At 44.1% G+C, this 18,532-nt stretch overlaps 1 protein-coding gene across 2 annotated transcripts in view; it reads left to right on the top strand.

Annotated features, from left to right (window-relative positions):
• The window catches only part of LOC139764832 (arrestin domain-containing protein 2-like), a 97,187-nt gene extending 79,890 nt beyond the window's left edge, over window positions 1–17,297 (top strand). For both annotated transcript variants that reach the window (XM_071691809.1, XM_071691810.1), the window contains 7 exons: window positions 1,413–1,535; window positions 4,030–4,160; window positions 10,493–10,588; window positions 12,449–12,628; window positions 13,856–14,053; window positions 14,149–14,263; window positions 15,118–17,297. In XM_071691809.1, coding sequence (XP_071547910.1) covers window positions 1,413–1,535; window positions 4,030–4,160; window positions 10,493–10,588; window positions 12,449–12,628; window positions 13,856–14,053; window positions 14,149–14,263; window positions 15,118–15,416 — 1,142 coding nt within the window. In that variant the 3' untranslated portion in view covers window positions 15,417–17,297. The remainder of the gene's footprint in view (window positions 1–1,412; window positions 1,536–4,029; window positions 4,161–10,492; window positions 10,589–12,448; window positions 12,629–13,855; window positions 14,054–14,148; window positions 14,264–15,117) is intronic.
• Window positions 17,298–18,532: the final 1,235 nt, after the last annotated feature.

Below are 18,532 nucleotides of genomic sequence, written 5' to 3'. Positions count from 1 at the left end.
CCCCACCATGGTAGTCTGAGGGTCAGTGTTGCCACAACAACCCCATCATGGTAGTCTGAGGGCCAGTGTTGCCACAACAACCCCATCATGGTAGTCTGAGGGCCAGTGTTGCCACATCAAAGCCACCGTAATATAACCCAGCACAAAAGCACGTCAGCCATGAATGTGTTAACATTGATCAAACAACACAACATGAAAGGTTTCACAATATAGTGTACAAACACTTCTCTAACCATTAATGATTTTTAACTGTTAAATTGGCCAATTAAGGCTAGATATTTAACCCCCCCTCCCTGTCGACACTGCCCAGGTTAAAAATGTTAAATGGTTATTATCCCAGTCCCCTTCCCTCCTCCTTGTCTCATATGTGTTCAGAATTTAACCTGAAAATTCATTTTTTTTCATTTTTTTATATTTTTTCTTTTGTTTTGTCAAAAATAAATTAATACTTTTTCTTTGTCAGTTATACCTATATTCTATCTCTGTGTCTGTCTCTTCGTCTATACACCTTCCCAATTATGTAGATATGTATCTATTTAGCTATATATTCTTACCCATTTAAATCGTTCTATTTTTCTATCATTCTATGTAGCCATTTAAGTTGTAATGTGGCCAGCGAGCAGTCTGTCTATATTTGTGACAGAAGCTTTCTGTATAGCTATATATATATATATTTTTTTTTTTTTTTTTTTTTTTTTTTTTTTATACTTTGTCGCTGTCTCCCGCGTTTGCGAGGTAGCGCAAGGAAACAGACGAAAGAAATGGCCCAACCCCCCCCCCCCCATACACATGTACATACACACGTCCACACACGCAAATATACATACCTACACAGCTTTCCATGGTTTACCCCAGACGCTTCACATGCCTTGATTCAATCCACTGACAGCACGTCAAACCCTGTATACCACATCGCTCCAATTCACTCTATTCCTTGCCCTCCTTTCACCCTCCTGCATGTTCAGGCCCCGATCACACAAAATCTTTTTCACTCCATCTTTCCACCTCCAATATGTGTGTGTGTGTGTGTTAAGAGGTGTGGGAACTTACTTTTGAATGGTTTCTAAGTTACTCTCAGTGGTTTCTGATAATACTTTGTATGTTTTTTTTAATATTATTCGTAGTGATTTCTAATGTAACTTTGAATGGTTTCTAATATATCTTTGAATGGTTTCTAATATAACCCTGAACGGTTTCTAATATAACCCTGAACGGTTTCTAATATAACCCTGAACGGTTTCTAATATAACCCTGAACGGTTTCTAATATAACTTTGGTTTCTAATATAACTTTGGTTTCTAATATAACCGTGAACGGTTTCTAATATAACTTTGGTTTCTAATATAACTTTGGTTTCTAATATAACCGTGAACGGTTTCTAATATAAGTTTTGGTATGTGCGTATGTCGCAGCCATCCGGGTGGTGCTGCGTGGCAAGGTGCATGCCGAGTGGAAGGTGGTCGTCTCCGGCGATCGTCGTACAGTGAAGGACGACCAGTACTTCATAGACGACAGAACGACCATATGGGGCAAAGGTAAGGTCCTGGAGGGGCGAGGGCTGGCCCGTGAAGATAAAGATTAGAAGAGAGAAAAGAGAAGGGATGAAAGATAAGGAAAATGCACACACACACACACACACACACACACACATATATATATATATATATATATATATATATATATATATATATATATATATATATATATATATATATATATATATATTGGGAATGAAATGTTTGAGGACAATATGTGGTGTGAGGTGGTTTGATCGTGTAAGTGATAGAAGGGTAAAAGAGAGGTGTGGTGATGGTGAGAGTGTGGTTGAGACAGCAGAAGAGGGTGTGGTTAAGTGGTCGGATAATATGGAGAGGATGAGTGAGGAGAGGTTGACATAGAGGATATGTGTGTTTGAGGTGGAGGGAAGGAGAAGAAGGGAGAGGAATATTGGGGATGGAGGGATGGAGTGGAAAAGATTTTTGAGCGATTGGGGCCTGAACATGCAGGAGGGTGGAAGGCAAGCACGGGATAAATTGAATTAAAGTGATGTGGTATACTGGTATACAGAGATGGCTCCAGAGATGAGACCCCACGAATGTAGAACACCTTCCCCATACAGTAGAAATAGGAAATTAGAAGAGATTATACCCCCATGTGCTATGTATTGTGTTCTTATATACTAACAGGATAAACCATATATATATATATATATATATATATATATATATATATATATATATATATATATATATATATATATATATATATATATATATATATATATATATATATATATATATATATATATATATATTTGAAAGGATCACAATTTTGCGCCTGATCAAGATATTCCTATGAGTCCACGGGGAAAATGAAACACGAAAAGTTCCCACATGCACTTTCGTGTAATAATCACATCATCAGGGGAGACACAAGAGAGAAATATGACAGTGATGTGATTATTACACGAAAGTGCACTTGAGAACTTTTCGTGTTTCATTTTCCCCGTGGACTCATAGGAATATATATATATATATATATATATATATATATATATATATATATATATATATATATATATCTGGGATAGGGGATTAAGAGTACTTCCCACGTATTCCCTGCGTGTCGTAGAAGGCGACTAAAAGGGGAGGGAGCGGGGGGCTGGAAATCCTCCCCTCTCGGTTTTTTTTTAATTTTCCAAAAGAAGGAACAGAGAATTGGGCCAGGTGAGGGTATTCCCTCAAAGGCCCAGTCCTCTGTTCTTAACGCTACCTCGCTAATGCGGGAAATGGCGAATAGTTTGAAAGAAAAAAGAAAAAGAATATATATATATATATATATATATATATATATATATATATATAAAACATCCAACGTTACCCAACTATTGTATTAAACCCTATTGTGTTCGTCTGTATAGATCATATTCCTTTCATGTAACCAAAACCAGTTCTCATCATTTATATAGTTTCGTATAAAAAAAAATTCTTCATATAAACAAACGTATATACCTATATCTGGCCATGTAGTTAAGCCTTAGGCTAATATATATATTGGGTCGTCAGATTAATGTATTGAAAACACTGTCAGGAAATAATTGTTTTGAGATGTGTTGATATAGTGATATTGTACCCCAGGCCGGGTACACTGTGTTGCTGGTAACATAACCGGGATCGACTGAGACCATTTCCTCTTATATAAAGATTTAGAAAGGAAGCAGAAGCCTTCTCTCTCTCTCTCTCTCTCTCTCTCTCTCTCTCTCTCTCTCTCTCTCTCTCTCTCTCTCTCTCTCTCTCTCTCTCTCTCATTCTCTCATTTTTCTCTCATTCTCTCTCTCTCTCTCTCTCTCTCTCTCTCTCTCTCTCTCTCTCTCTCTCTCTCATTCTCTCATTTTCTCTCATTCTCTCTCTCTCTCTCTCTCTCTCTCTCTCTCTCTCTCTCTCTCTCTCTCTCTCTCTCTCTCTCTCTCTCTCTCTCTCTCTCATTCTCTCTCTCTCTCTCTCTCTCTCTCTCTCTCTCTCTCTCTCTCTCTCTCATTCTCTCATTTTCTCTCATTTTCTCTCATTCTCTCTCTCTCTCTCTCTCTCTCTCTCTCTCTCTCTCTCTCTCTCTCTCTCTCTCTCATTCTCTCTCTCTCTCTCTCTCTCTCTCTCATTCTCTCATTTCTCTCTCTCATTTTCTCTCATTCTCTCTCTCTCTCTCTCTCTCTCTCTCTCTCTCTCTCTCTCTCTCTCTCTCTCTCTCTCTCTCTCTCTCATCCTCATTTTCTCTCTCATTTTCTCTCATTCTCTCTCTCTCTCTCTCTCTCTCTCATTCTCATTTTCTCTCTCTCATTTCTCTCTCTCTCTCTCTCTCTCTCTCTCTCTCTCTCTCTCTCTCTCTCTCTCTCTCTCTCTCTCATTCTCTCTCTCTCTCTCTCTCTCTCTCTCTCTCTCTCTCTCTCTCTCTCTCTCTCATTTTCTCTCTCTCTCTCTCTCATCATCACCAGTGTCCCTAACACCTCGTGTTCTCCCTCTCCCCCCCCAACAGATAAGCCAGAGGGAAATGTGCCCATCTTGCCCCGGGGCTACCACTCGTTTCCCTTCAAATTCCAGCTGCCCGAGAGCTCTTTGCCCTGCTCCTTTGAGAGCAAGAGTGGCACAATACGTTACTACATCAAGGTAAGACCCAAAAGAATTACATCAGCAATACAATTATGAAGTTGTATTGCCCCCGATGAAGGAGGGGAAGTACTGTAGAGTTCAAAGTCCCGTTCCTAATGTAATACAAAGAACGCTTATTGTTTTCCAGACTCTTGTGTTGCCGCTGAACTACAAATAGATGTGTTTTTCTCCGCTTCGTAAAACAGAAGGGTTGAGAACGCTGGTTGAACTTACAAAAGTTTATGTTGGCGTGACGATGAAGAGCGTGTTTTTTTACACACAGAGAAATGGTTACTTCTCCCTCCACACTGGGTGACTCTGTGTGTCACAACTATATTTGTTTTTATTGTTGTTCATGGTTAAGACACAGTGTGGGTCTTACACCCCGTGTGTTCCAGGTACGCCCTGTGTGTTTCCAGGTAACACCCTGTGTGTTCCAGGTACACCCGGTGTGTTTCCAGGTACACCCTGTGTGTTCCAGGTACACCCTGTGCGTTCCAGGTACGCCCTGTGTGTTTCCAGGTACACCCCGTGTGTTCCAGGTACACCCCGTGTGTTCCAGGTACACCCTGTGCGTTCCAGGTACGCCCTGTGTGTTTCAGGTACACCCCGTGTGTTCCAGGTACACCCCGTGTGTTCCAGGTACACCCCGTGTGTTCCAGATACACCCCGTGTGTTCCAGGTACACCCCGTGTGTTCCAGGTACACCCTGTGTATTCCAGGTACACCCTGTGTATTCCAGGTACACCCCGTGTGTTCCAGGTACACCCCGTGTGTTCCAGGTACACCCGGTGTGTTTCCAGGTAACACCCCGTGTGTTCCAGGTACACCCCGTGTGTTCCAGATACACCCCGTGTGTTCCAGGTACACCGCGTGTGTTCCAGGTACACCCCGTGTGTTCCAGGTACACCCCGTGTGTTCCAGGTACACCCCCTGTCTTCCAGCCCTATACTTTCTGTGTGTAGGCCAAGTACTCTAGGATTGACCGTTATCATACCTACGTCTTCCCTTGTTCAAGGAAGCTGTGGAATTCTCATCTCTCTCTCTCTCTCTCTCTCTCTCTCTCTCTCTCTCTCTCTCTCTCTCTCTCTCTCTCTCTCTCTCTCTCTCTCTCTCTCGTCTCCTCATAGCCTTTTTCCCTTTTAAAATTCGGGTCAACAAACACCTGTTGAGAAGACCCCCTTGGTTGATATCTTATTTATTCTCACAATGTGGTTTTTCCCCCACACCTCGCCCAAGTTGGCTGTACTGGTTAGCATGGATGGCCCCGGGCGAGGTCGAGGTCATCCTCACACAGGAACATTGACCTCGTATGTACACAGGGAAGCCTTACTAGATGGTCAATATCGTGTCTTAAAAACTAAATGTACCATTTTCACGCCAGTGTCAAAAGATTACTAGTTTGTCTGTCTCTTTGTCTCTCTATCTTCCTCTCTGTCTGTCTGTCTATCTATTTATATTTTATAGCTATTTATCTGTTTGTCTAGTTATCTGTCTATCTATCTGTCTACTTATTATCCTCGTTCCACCGACAGTTAAATGGACAGGAAGAGATATACGAGACCACATTCTCGTACATCACGAGTCCTGTCTATTTTACGAGATCTGTCTATCTCCAACTTTTCCAATTGATCCTGAAGTGATTTATGAACTCCTTACATACGTTTATTAAGACAACTTCAGGTTTTGAATTTTTCACATCTATTTTAAAAGAAATATAGAAAATCCATGAATTTTTACACTGTATTCATATATCTCTACATGACCTGTATAATGTATACCTTTATGACCAACAGATATATAAAATTTCATAAATTTATATGTTAAGATATTCATATGATCATGTATGATAACAAATTATATAATTTCATAAATTTGTATAATAATGTATTCATAATAACACAGTCCTTGTGTAAGGCTGAAGACTTTTGACAGCGAACGGGGTCGTATCATGTTGTGTGACCTTGAACCCTGGGAGAGGCTTTGACCTTGTACCGGAGGCTGTGACCTCAAGACTATATGACGAGTTCCCTTATAGCTGTAGGGAGTAGAGGGAATGGTTGTGTTGTCAGGGATGGATGATCCGTGCAGTATATGATACATATATTCAGTATTAAACTCAAGCAACGGTCTGGTTCAACCCTGGACGTAAACATTCTGAGATTTCTATTTTGTCTCTCTGTTGTGTCGTCCACGTCCCCCCCTAGCGTGGAAGACGCCAATCTTCCATCGCTAGAAGATCCGTAAGAGGCCTCGGGAGACCGTCTCTGATCCTGTGTTCCGCTGAATAAGCAATTACGGAAGCTCTTTGGAGATTTTCGAGTCCCACCGAAGCCGCTTCGGTCTTAGCCCGTGAAGCAGTTGCCGGGATTCGAACCCCTTGAGACCAGCGATTGAGGCAGTCTGTCTCCTCAGCGAGAATACGGGAGGTTGGGGGCTTACATGGACGAGAGGCAACTGGCATATTTTTGTTATTATTTACGGATCTGGGAGTGGGTGGTTACTGCGCATGGAGATTGCGTCGCTGCACAAGCCTTGAAATGCTTCGAGTCTGGTGAGAAACCTTTGACCTCGCGGGATGACGACGTCATTGGAGGACATTATCGCTAACCGAAGCTTCGAACTGTCTTGTGTCCCCAGCTTCATACTGACTCAGTCAGGAAGGAAGACTTATCCTCACAGCCATTGTGTAACACTGTGAACCTAAGTTGCATCTCTTGATGCTTCGATCTTCTCAAGAAATCTTAGAAAAAGGAGACTAAAGATAATGTCTTTCAGAGAATATGTTTGGACATTGAGGGATAGATGAACTTCCGTGTATTCCCGGCTAGGGAGGGTGAGAATAGCTCTCCCGGGATATACTTTATCCCAGTCCACATCCGAAGAATAGATCCCAGCTTCAATCCCTATTAGTTATGTCTTGTCACGTCCCCTGGGAGCTCAGGGTATGGTTAGGAATCCGTTTAAAGTGTCTCTGAGCGACGAGGAGTTGTCTAGGGAGGACACACACGAGTTGTGGTAATATTTATATAATTAATCTTATTCACAAATGCCTCAGAAAACCTCTTGAGAGGTTGTTGCTTTTACTGAAGGACACATCTTCCTGGAACACCCAAGGCTGCGCTATTTCCAGTAGCAGGGAAGTGATAATAGACTCCTTTGGTGATGATGTTGTACGAGTCTGTCCTCCCTTATGTCAACGGATGATGGTACACCCTAATAGGCGGAGTCCGGTAACACCTAACATCTATATAGGTATATACGATATGTAATCCTGCCATTTGAACTTCTTGTTTACATCTATGTTGCTAAGTGTAGCATATTTGCCTCTTAATGAGTGCTAACAATCAGAAGTTTTAGATTCTTCGTAATCCATGATCCAGTAAGTTGTGACAGCTGTACGACGCTCGTCTTGACCCAAGCTGAACACAGCTATACGGGCGAAGCTTAATTAAAAGTTATGAAAGGAAAAGACATTTTTAACAGACGAGCTGAACCCTACAACACCAAGTGTAAACAATGAAGTGAACCTACACCACAATATGTGAACACAAATTGTCTGAGACCCGAAAGGTAATTGCAACTGCAAATTACATGGCGTCCAACTGGGGTAGATTAATAACCACAAAGTCATTAGATAAAACAAACGCGAAACTCCAGTTCCAGACGATCTGTGTACTGCCCTTTTAGAAGGGATAGCGAAGGCTCAAACATGGCAGTTAAGTATTCATATCACTTTACTTAATCACAACCACAACTCACTGTAAATACACACAGATCAACACCACGTTGGAGAAGGTCGAAAATGTCGAGATCACTGGGTCGTGCAGCGTGTCCACACTTCCCTAAATCCTGTCTTAATTTGGGAGTTCATTGGCCTAGTCAGGATCACACACACCTTCTCAATCAGTCAGTGATACGTTCATCAGTGGGCGTGGAAAGAATACGTAAGGTCTACATGGATGTGTGTATATCATAGGTGAAGGTATGGGCACTTGTGATCTTGTCCTTATACTTGAGTATACAACCTATATGAAAATAATGTTATGAAGCACCACGACAAATATTTTTTTTTAGACATTTATTTATTTATTTATTTATTTTTCGTCACAACACGCATGGCTGCGTCACGCTTTGAACCGCGTCTGTGAAGTAATATAGCCAAGAGTGTCAACGTGTGATATTTCCCCTCCGTTCATATTGGTTTTGCTTCATTCCCTTTCGCAGTCTGACTTCCGTTGAGTCTCCACGGGTCTATTTCGACAAGATTTATCGCGTTTTTTTGATCGGTGCTTCTCCATTGTCGTTGATTTCCACGCCTTTAAGGTACCATGTAGGGAGTTCGCTTTAGTATCCCCCTCTTCCCTTATGATGAGGAAGCCATATTGTATCACCAGCGGACGAAGAAATCGGCATTGAAGTCGGTAATGAACTCTAGGGGGAATTTCACGGGTATGGGAGCTCTGTATGGCTTCAAAGGCTTTCTAGCTTATAGATCCGTGGACTGTCGAACCCTGCAACTGGACCTCCTGACCTGGATGGAGGACCTGTAAACTAATGGAGTTATAGATCCGTGGACTGTCGAACCCTGCAACTGGACCTCCTGACCTGGATGGAGGACCTGTAAACCAATGGACTTATTGATCCGTGGACTGTCGAACCCTGCAACTGGACCTCCTGACCTGGATGGAGGACCTGTAAACTAATGGAGTTATAGATCCGTGGACTGTCGAACCCTGCAACTGGACCTCCTGACCTGGAGGACCTGTAAACTAATGAAGTTATAGATCCGTGGACTGTCGAACCGTGCAACTGGACCTCCTGACCTGGATGGAGGACCTGTAAACTAATGGAGTTATAGATCCGTGGACTGTCGAACCGTGCAACTGGACCTCCTGACCTGGATGGAGGACCTGTAAACTAATGGACTTATTGATCCGTGGACTGTCGAACCCTGCAACTGGACCTCCTGACCTGGAGGACCTGTAAACCAATGGACTTAAAGACCTGGAAGACTGTGTATATAGACCGACCGGGACTATAACAGATACACGAACCATATATTGACTCGCCAAACTCCAGGGTTGTGGACAAGAGATAGGGCCCGCACGATTGTAAAATTCCTTCCCCGTACAAGTACAGATTGGAGATTGGTACGAGGGGATTCACGGATCTCTTCATTATCGAATCTGTTGGTGGACAAACTAGCAATATTACTGCCCAGGACTTCAGACTGACGGACAAAGGACTTCTTCTGAACGGACCAAGAGACCATCAGAACAAAGAACTTAAGAGACCTTCACATCACGAGAGAGCCAAAAAAACTTACAGACCTTCAGATCATGAGAGACTTTATAGACCGGCAAAAATATCTTCTACCGGAGCTTCAGAAGAGAGGAAATAACACTGATTTAACACACACACAAGTTCCCGAGCAGCGTATGAAAGGTATTATTTTCCATCACGAACCTTTGAAGGTTAAATGATAACTCTTTCAGGGCAACAGGGGCTCCCTAAGTACCGGCCGTTGTCTCGCGTTTGCCAACAACTCTACGGTGTCGCCATGCCCGAGTTCACTAGCCTGATATCTTTTTTTTTTTTGACCAATACTTTTTTCCTTTTTTTACGACTACCGCTCCGTTTTCACATCATTTCACTCAAAACCACTTTTAGCGCAGCTGTAAGGTCCTTGAGCACGACGTTACGACCCTTGGGTACGACGCTACGACCCTTGAACACGACGCTACGACTCTTGAACACGACGGCGCGACCCTTGAACACGACGCTGCGACCCTTGAGTACAACGCTACGACCCTTGAACACGGCGTTACGATCCTTGAACACGACGCCTTGACCCTTGAGTACGTCGATACTACCCTTGAGCACGACATTCAACCCTTTAGTACGACGGTACGACCCTTGAACACGACGCTACGACCCTTGAACACGACGATACGACCCCTGAGCACGACATAACGACCCTTGGTTACGATTGCCCTGCATGTGTTTCCATGCTCAAAAAGTCGTTACTGCTTTTCATATATCCAATATTATACTGTCTTCCGTTCCCATATATCTGTATCTTGTCACATCTCTTCCCTGATCGCTTTCAACCATCGATGTAAATGATTTCTCTTAACATATTCTGTGCCTCATTAACTTCATCTCTTTGTTTCCAGAGACCTTCCAGACTTTGATATACTCTCACTCCTTACGTGTACCTATCTACTACCTCTACTACTCGTATACCTTTCTGCTACTACTACTACTACTACTACTACTGCTACTATGTGTGATACGCGACCTGCCACTCCACACTAGCCAGTAACATAGCCCCATTGTCTCCCCAGGTGACGGTCGACATACCATACGCGTCGCCTCCCCAGGGCATGAAGTACTTCACCATCATCGGTCCCCATATTGACTGTATGGACGACCAGTACCTGGTGAGTCTGCTGGTGAGGAGGAGGGAAGACATGGAGGAAGAGGAGGAGGAGGAGGGAAGACACGGAAGAGGAGGAGGAGGAGGAAGAAGAGGAGGAGGAGGAGGAGGAGGGGAAATACATGGGGATAGATAGCAGACGACCTGATGGTCTCTGACGAGGTCATCCACGATAGTATAATAGTATAATAGACAGGAGACATGTTAGCAAAGGTGAGATCAGTCGGCAGGAAAAGTACGTGTAGAGGAGCGCCGGGCAACATGGAGGGAGTATACTGCCGTGGAAAGTGTGTAGGAATGTGTGACGTGAAAACAGAATCTAATGCCGGGAGAAAAAAAAAGGCCTTTCCAGACGCCTTTGAATAGTTTAGAAAATTTTGAGAATGTTAGATCTCCTCAGTGTCTCTAGTTTTTTTTTTTTGGAGAGAATTATTTTAGATCTACGAGTCTGCTGTCTTCAAATGGTTTATTTTTGAGTGAAGGAATTAGTTTGTCTGCTTCTCTCTGTATTTAGTTTAGGTTTTCACTCATGTTTGATCACGTTTGATATGGCCAGGGCTGCAGGGCGATATCCCCATTGAGAACTTTCTAGAACGTTATAAATTGTCTTCCCTCACAGCCCTTACCTCAGCCCTCACAGCCCTTTACCTCAGCCCTCACAGCCCTTTACCTCAGCCCTCACAGCCCTTTATCTCAGCCCTCACAGCCCTTTACCTCAGCCCTCACAGCCCTTTATCTCAGCCCTCACAGCCCTTACCGCAGCCCTCACAGCCCTTACCTCAGCCCTCTCAGCCATTACCTCAGCCCTCACAGCCCTTTACCTCAGCCCTCACAGCCCTTACCTCAGCCCTCACAGCCCTTACCGCAGCCCTCACAGCCCTTACCTCAGCCCTCTCAGCCATTTACCTCAGGGCTCACAGCCGTTACCTCAGCCCTCACAGCCGTATACCTCAGCCCTCACAGCCCTTACCTCAGCCCTCACAGCCCTTATCTCAGCCCTCACAGCCCTTACCTCAGCCCTCACAGCCCTTTACCTCAGCCCTCACAGCCCTTACCTCAGCCCTCACAACTCTTACCTCAGCCCTCACAGCCCTTACCTCAGCCCTCACAGCCCTTACCTCAGCCCTCACAACTCTTACCTCAGCCCTCACAGCCCTTACCTCAGCCCTCACAGCCCTTACCTCAGCCCTCACAGCCCTTACCTCAGCCCTCAGCCCTTACCTCACCCCTAACAGCCCTTACCTCAGCCTTCACAGCCCTTACCTCAGCCCTCACAGCCCTTACCTCAGCCTTCACAGCCCTTACCTCAGCCCTCACAGCCCTTTACCTCAGCCCTCAAAGCCCTTACCTCAGCCTTCACAGCCCTTACCTCAGCCCTCACAGCACTTACCTCAGCCCTCACAGCCCTTTACCTCAGCCCTCACAGCCCTTACCTCAGCCCTCACAGCCCTTACCTCAGCCCTCACAGCCCTTACCTCAGCCCTCAGCCCTTACCTCAGCCCTCACAGCCCTTACCTCAGCCCTCACAGCCCTTTACCTCAGCCCTCACAGCCCTTACCTCAGCCCTAACAGCCCTTACCTCAGCCCTCACAGCCCTTTACCTCAGCCCTCACAGCCCTAACCTCAGCCCTCACAGCCCATACCTCAGCCCTCACAGCCCTTACCCCAGCCCTTACCTCAGCCCTCAAAGCCCTTACCTCAGCCCTCACAAAGGCCCTTACCTCAGCCCTCACAGCCCATACCTCAGCCCTCACAGCCCATACCTCAGCCCTCACAGCCCTTACCCCAGCCCTTACCTCAGCCCTCACAGCCCTTACCTCAGCCCTCACAAAGGCCCTTACGAAGGCCCTTATCTGCCTTGCAGAAACCCATGGTTGGTCAGGACAAGCGGGCCCTCTGTTGCCTCTGCTGTAAACGGGGACCTGTTTCACTGAGGACCCAGCTTGAGCGGTCAGCTTACGTCTGCGGGGAAAGCATCAAGCTGAAGGCTGATATCGACAACCAGAGTGAGGAGGAGATCAGACTCAAGCTTAAGCTGATGCAGGTGAGATGACTCAAGCTTAAGCTGATGCAGGTGAGGTGACTCAAGCTTAAGCTGATGCAGGTGAGATGACTCAAGCTTAAGCTGATGCAGGTGAGATGACTCAAGCTTAAGCTGATGCAGGTGAGGTGACTCAAGCTTAAGCTGATGCAGGTGAGATGACTCAAGCTTAAGCTGATGCAGGTGAGGTGACTCAAGCTTAAGCTGATGCAGGTGAGATGACTCAAGCTTAAGCTGATGCAGGTGAGATGACTCAAGCTTAAGCTGATGCAGGTGAGGTGACTCAAGCTTAAGCTGATGCAGGTGAGATGACTCAAGCTTAAGCTGATGCAGGTGAGATGACTCAAGCTTAAGCTGATGCAGGTGAGGTGACTCAAGCTTAAGCTGATGCAGGTGAGATGACTCAAGCTTAAGCTGATGCAGGTGAGATGACTCAAGCTTAAGCTGATGCAGGTGAGATGACTCAAGCTTAAGCTGATGCAGGTGAGGTGACTCAAGCTTAAGCTGATGCAGGTGAGGTGACTCAAGCTTAAGCTGATGCAGGTGAGGTGACTCAAGCTTAAGCTGATGCAGGTGAGGTGACTCAAGCTTAAGCTGGTCAGATGGCTTGAAAACTGTACACATCTAGGATGAGAATTATGTACATAGAGCTATATACATTTGTGATTAGAACGATATACATCTAAAGTTAGTATTTGATACATATAGATTTTGTATGATCTATCTATCTATCTATCTATCTATCTATCTATCTATCTATCTATCTATCTATCTATCTATATATATATATATATATATATATATATATATATATATATATATATATATATATATATATAGTGTATTCTTAACTTAGTATTATATGCATATAGACTTAGTACGGTACATATATATGGTGTACATTTTCCTCTCTCTCTCTCTCTCTCTCTCTCTCTCTCTCTCTCTCTCTCTCTCTCTCTCTCTCTCTCTCTCTCTCTCTCTCTCTCTCTCTCTCTCTCTCTCCCTCTCTCTCTCTGGGAGTAGGCAATCATTGCCAAGGGAGGTACTGCCCTAACGACAGAACTTCGTTATAGATAACGATAAGTGATAAGTAGGTATTCCCTCTCTCGTTTTTCTTGTCTCCTCGTTCGTAAAATACGTAGTTAAAACTCCTACATATTTTGGTAGGAAGATAGAGAGGACATGGTAGTGCAGGACAGAGCAACTCATGTTTGACCTCCTGTCTGGCAGTATGTGGAGTACTTCATCGACCGGGGTGTCCTAGGAGTGACGAAGGACATCCAGCACCCAGTCCTGGAATACACGGGGGATCCTGTGGCTCCAGGAACCCGCTGGAAGTTCGATTCCTCCCAAAGCTTGGTCGTTCCAGTAATGCCACCGACTCTCATTGGCGTGTGTCGTCTCCTACAGATCTATTATGTCCTTAAGGTGAGGTCATTTTGCCTCACTGTCTTATCTCCCTTTCCTCTGCCGTGACCCTCGATTGACCTGTCTGGAAATTAACGATGACCTCGATCTTCCAGGTCAACATCTTGATGAGCAAGTCTGGGGAGGACCTCCACATGCACTTCCCCATCACCATCGCCACAGTCCCGTTTCGCATCCCCAACTCCAACCAACAACCCAACATCACCTACAGTAAGTCCCCCCCACTTCCTCTGGCGCCCCCCGAGCCCAGGGCACCTCCACCACGCTGTAGTGTCCCCCCTTCCAGGTCACCTGAGCCTAACCCTTCTTTCGTAGCTATGCTAGAACATTATCCAGGGCACTTAAGAAGAATCATATATAGATCCAGGACATTTCTAGGTCACTCCACCACACATCTGGTGACTTGAGTTACTTCCAGGTCAGCCCTGAGGGGTCCCAGGTCACCTTAGGTTACCCACAGGACACAGTAACTCACTCCGAGGTCGGGGCCAGATTATTTCCAGGTCATATGACGATATTTGACCCCATGTTGACCTTTATCCATACAACAGTGGGTTGCCATGACCTGCCAGCACGTACCTGCTGACCACTGCTTACCCCGCCACTGCTCCCCACGCCCTTACTAACTACGCCTTGCTAACAGTGTCTCGACCCACCACAGCCTCATTAACCACGCCCTGCTAGCTACTTCTCACTAACCATAGCCTACTAGCCACGCCCCACTAACCACGCCCTACTAGCTACTCCTCTAACCACGACCTGCTAGCCACACCCCACTAACCATAGCCTACTAGCCACGCCCCAGTAACCACGCCCTACTAGCTAATCCTCTAACCACAGCCTGCTAGCCACACCCCACTAACCATAGCCTACTAGCCACGCCCCACTAACCACGCCCTACTAGCTACTCCTCTAACCACAGCCTGCCAGCCATGCCCCACTAACCACCCCCTACTAGCTATTTCTCACTAACCCCACCCCACGAACCACACCCAACTAGCCGCGCCCCACTAACCACTCCCCTTTTAGCCGCGCCCCACTAACCACTCCCTACTAACCACCAGGCGTGTGTTGTGACCACGTAGAAGGAGGAATGTACATCGGTCCAGAGTTCCAGTTGGGTCAGGTGTACGACGGCGGTCTGGAGTCCAGTCCAGAGTCGGTGTTGCTGTACCGTCCTGTATACGCCTGCATCCCGAACCCCAAGTTGAACAACACCCCTGCCGCACGCGCCCGCATGCTGGTGGAGCAGCACGAAGGGGGAAGCGTAAGGGCAGCAAGCATCAGTGGAGGAACCTCGCTGAAGAAGAGCAGCAAACGGGCTGTCTCCCAAGATCCAGCTGACAAGACCTCCACCATGTGATCCAGGGCGAGGTACTGAGGCCCCCGGAGGCACTCTGATGGTGGAGATGGTGTTGGAGATGGTGTTGGTGATGAGGGCCCACTGTCGGTGGCGAAGGCCGAGAGGTACAACGCCACCAAAAACGTCGGTGTGTGGAACCAGGAGCAAGATGGCCTCCTTCGCTTCTGTGGGCAAGACTGTTTTTCGTCTCTGGAAGAATTTCTTGCACTAGGGGTCTGGAAATCCCAGGCTGGAGGCTCTGGAAGGAGGAAATCATGTGAGACACACGGAGTCCCGGCCCAGAACTGGTGTTCGGTGGGTAATTTTGGCCCTCGAAGCCTCTTTAACCAACATGGCTCTCAAGGCTCTCATGTGTCGAGTTAGAATTCATTGATGAACGAGCTTGGGTGGACGTATCTCCTTCTAGTCTCCCAAGATAATCCTCAGAATATATACTATATATACCTTATATACGGTATATACGATCCTTGAAGGCTGCTGTCTGATTTTCGGGCGTGGAAAATTGTATGTACGTATATGTGACGCGTGTATAGTAGAATTTTTGTAAAATGAAAATTTGATGTGTATATGCAAGTTACAGAATATAAAGGTTTATTTTTTCGCCATGATAGTGAAAGAAGAAACTGTATTTATAACGTTAGAAAATCATGTATTGAATACGTAAGATATCGGTTGTTATGGCAAAACAGAAAAATAACGTTGTGATGAAAAGGTAACAGGTGAACTTAAATGTAACGCTGTCTGTAAGTTCATATATTGTGATGTTTGAATAGTTTATTAATCTTAACTCATGCTAATTTAATTGTACTGTAGTGTAGGGAGTTCCTTTATCTTCGTCTATTAACTGAAGCAGAAAGATACACTTCATTTATCTTTCTTTATTTTCTCAATAATCAGAATAATTAAGAGAACATTGGAATAAATGCTGTGTTTATATCACCGAATCAGACATTAGAAATACGGGATGTTGAATGACTCGTTTATACCTGTGGAAGAATCCATTTTTATTTATATATTATCAGAATATGAGCTTTAAATGTTAAAAAGTATATTACATGTTATAAAGCATATATAGAAAACCAAAGCCTGAGATACAAAGAAGAGGGTAGTGGGTAGTACATAAAGAGGATGGAGAACATGGAATGTACCATGTTTGTGGACAGTGTTAATTGTAACGAAGTAGTCACACCTCAGTCATTATGGGTCATTTCCTTTGTGTATAACTTTTCGAAAGTTTTGAATAGCCCCCGAAATACAAAGTAACACCATAGTTGTATTTTTATTACACGTAGGCGACTGTATTTTGTATCAGTGTCGTGTGGAAAAAAAGCGACTTTAATGGAGTGTTTTGTACTGGGAAGTCTCATTTGCATTACATGCGACATACACGAGAAATCTACCTTTATTTTTTGGGGGGGTAGATTCTTCCAGACTCTATCACAACAGCTCATTTGCTCAACCTTATCACGACAGGAGGGCTGTAGGAGTTTATACTAACGTTTAAACATAGTCATAAAAAGTTCCTTAACCAGTTTAAGGTCGCTACTTGCCCTAGTAGGGAAGGTAGGGTGTCACATGTAAGGTCAAATTGGCCTTAGTGTTCTCATGTAATTTGACCTGTAGTTCCACACCGATCTTTGTATCCGATAGGCCTGAGACAGCGCAGTTTTGACCCTTTCACTTCAAGTTCTTTTTATTGAACTTTAGCTGCAACTTGACGGTGCTTAGCTGCAGCTAATTACTTAATAGCTCTTACTTTCGGTTTATCTAGCTTTCTGAAGCACACAGATGTATAGCTCAGCATTTAAGAGAGATGTTTATTATTTTTGGTCTGAAATTTGGCGACTCCAAAACCATACTTTTGACATGTGTATTACTATTAGTAGCAGTAGTAATTGTAGTAGTAAGTAGTAAGTAGTATTAGTAGTAGTGATAGCAGTAGTACTTATTATTATTATTATTATTATTATTATTATTATTATTATTATTATTATTATTATTGTTGTGTGATTTGCCTGATGATACTCATCTACATTAAGCTACCTTGATATGTTCCATCTGTCACATGATATTGAATACATGATTATTAATTATACCATATGGATTATCTTCACAAAGCAGGGAATTACCCTAACTACCCGTGGTGGCCCAGGATTCGAACCCTGATCCTCACACAATGTGGACATTTCTTGTCATGAGTGATTTATACAACACCGATAATGAACTATTTTGTAAATAATCAAAACCAGTTAAAGTAATTAAACACAGACACCATTTTTCATTGTAATGACATTTCGTCATGAGCAAATACTTGTGCACAGTTTCATTATATAGTTCATTAAGTTGATGAAGTAATTAACCAGGCCAAATTAATTATGAATGTACTGCTATATAGCCGGATATGATAATTCTGATTAATTAAAAACCACAGTAAAGTTTTTTTTCTCTCGCTCTGGACCAAATGTCTGGATTTTGTAAACAAAAAATCCTCTTTCATCCACCTACCGTTTGTGAGGTGACGACTGCTAGATCATCATGTGTTCCTTTAAGAATTTCTCTTAAATTCTGCGTAAAATTTTCCTTTAGGATCATTTTTATATTCGACCGACGATTTTATTTTTTTTCTCGTAATATTTTCAAGATTTTTTTCTCCTAAATTGAAGGAAATTCTTGGTTGCTGGTTTTACATCTGACCCGACGAACGTAATTTAATGTCTTTGATACGGACTGCATGACGTTCTCTTAAGATAATCCAATTCCGGTTCATGGAAAATCTTTTTAGGTATATTTCCAGTGTTGACAGAAGTTTAATTTTATGTTAATATATTTCAAGTTAGCTGACCAGAAAGGTTTGGTAGGTCCTCGTTTTGCTGGGCAAATACAGTTAATGTCTCCTGAAAGAACGATTAAGATACTCAGTTTCATCAGTGTTTTCAGAATAAACTTCAGAAAGTTTCATTTATTGTATCCATGCATAGTCATCTCGGACCCCATGGAGACTTTCTGGGTCATACATCGTTTCAATTTGATATTGATACAATTATTTTCCATCATGACCCCTACAGTGACCTGTCAAAGGTTTCCTGCCATGACCTTTATAATGACCTCTTAGATGT

This window comes from Panulirus ornatus, chromosome 51, assembly GCF_036320965.1.
Source record: "Panulirus ornatus isolate Po-2019 chromosome 51, ASM3632096v1, whole genome shotgun sequence".
NCBI lineage: Eukaryota > Metazoa > Arthropoda > Malacostraca > Decapoda > Palinuridae > Panulirus > Panulirus ornatus.
This window is presented reverse-complemented; position numbering and strand designations above follow the sequence as displayed.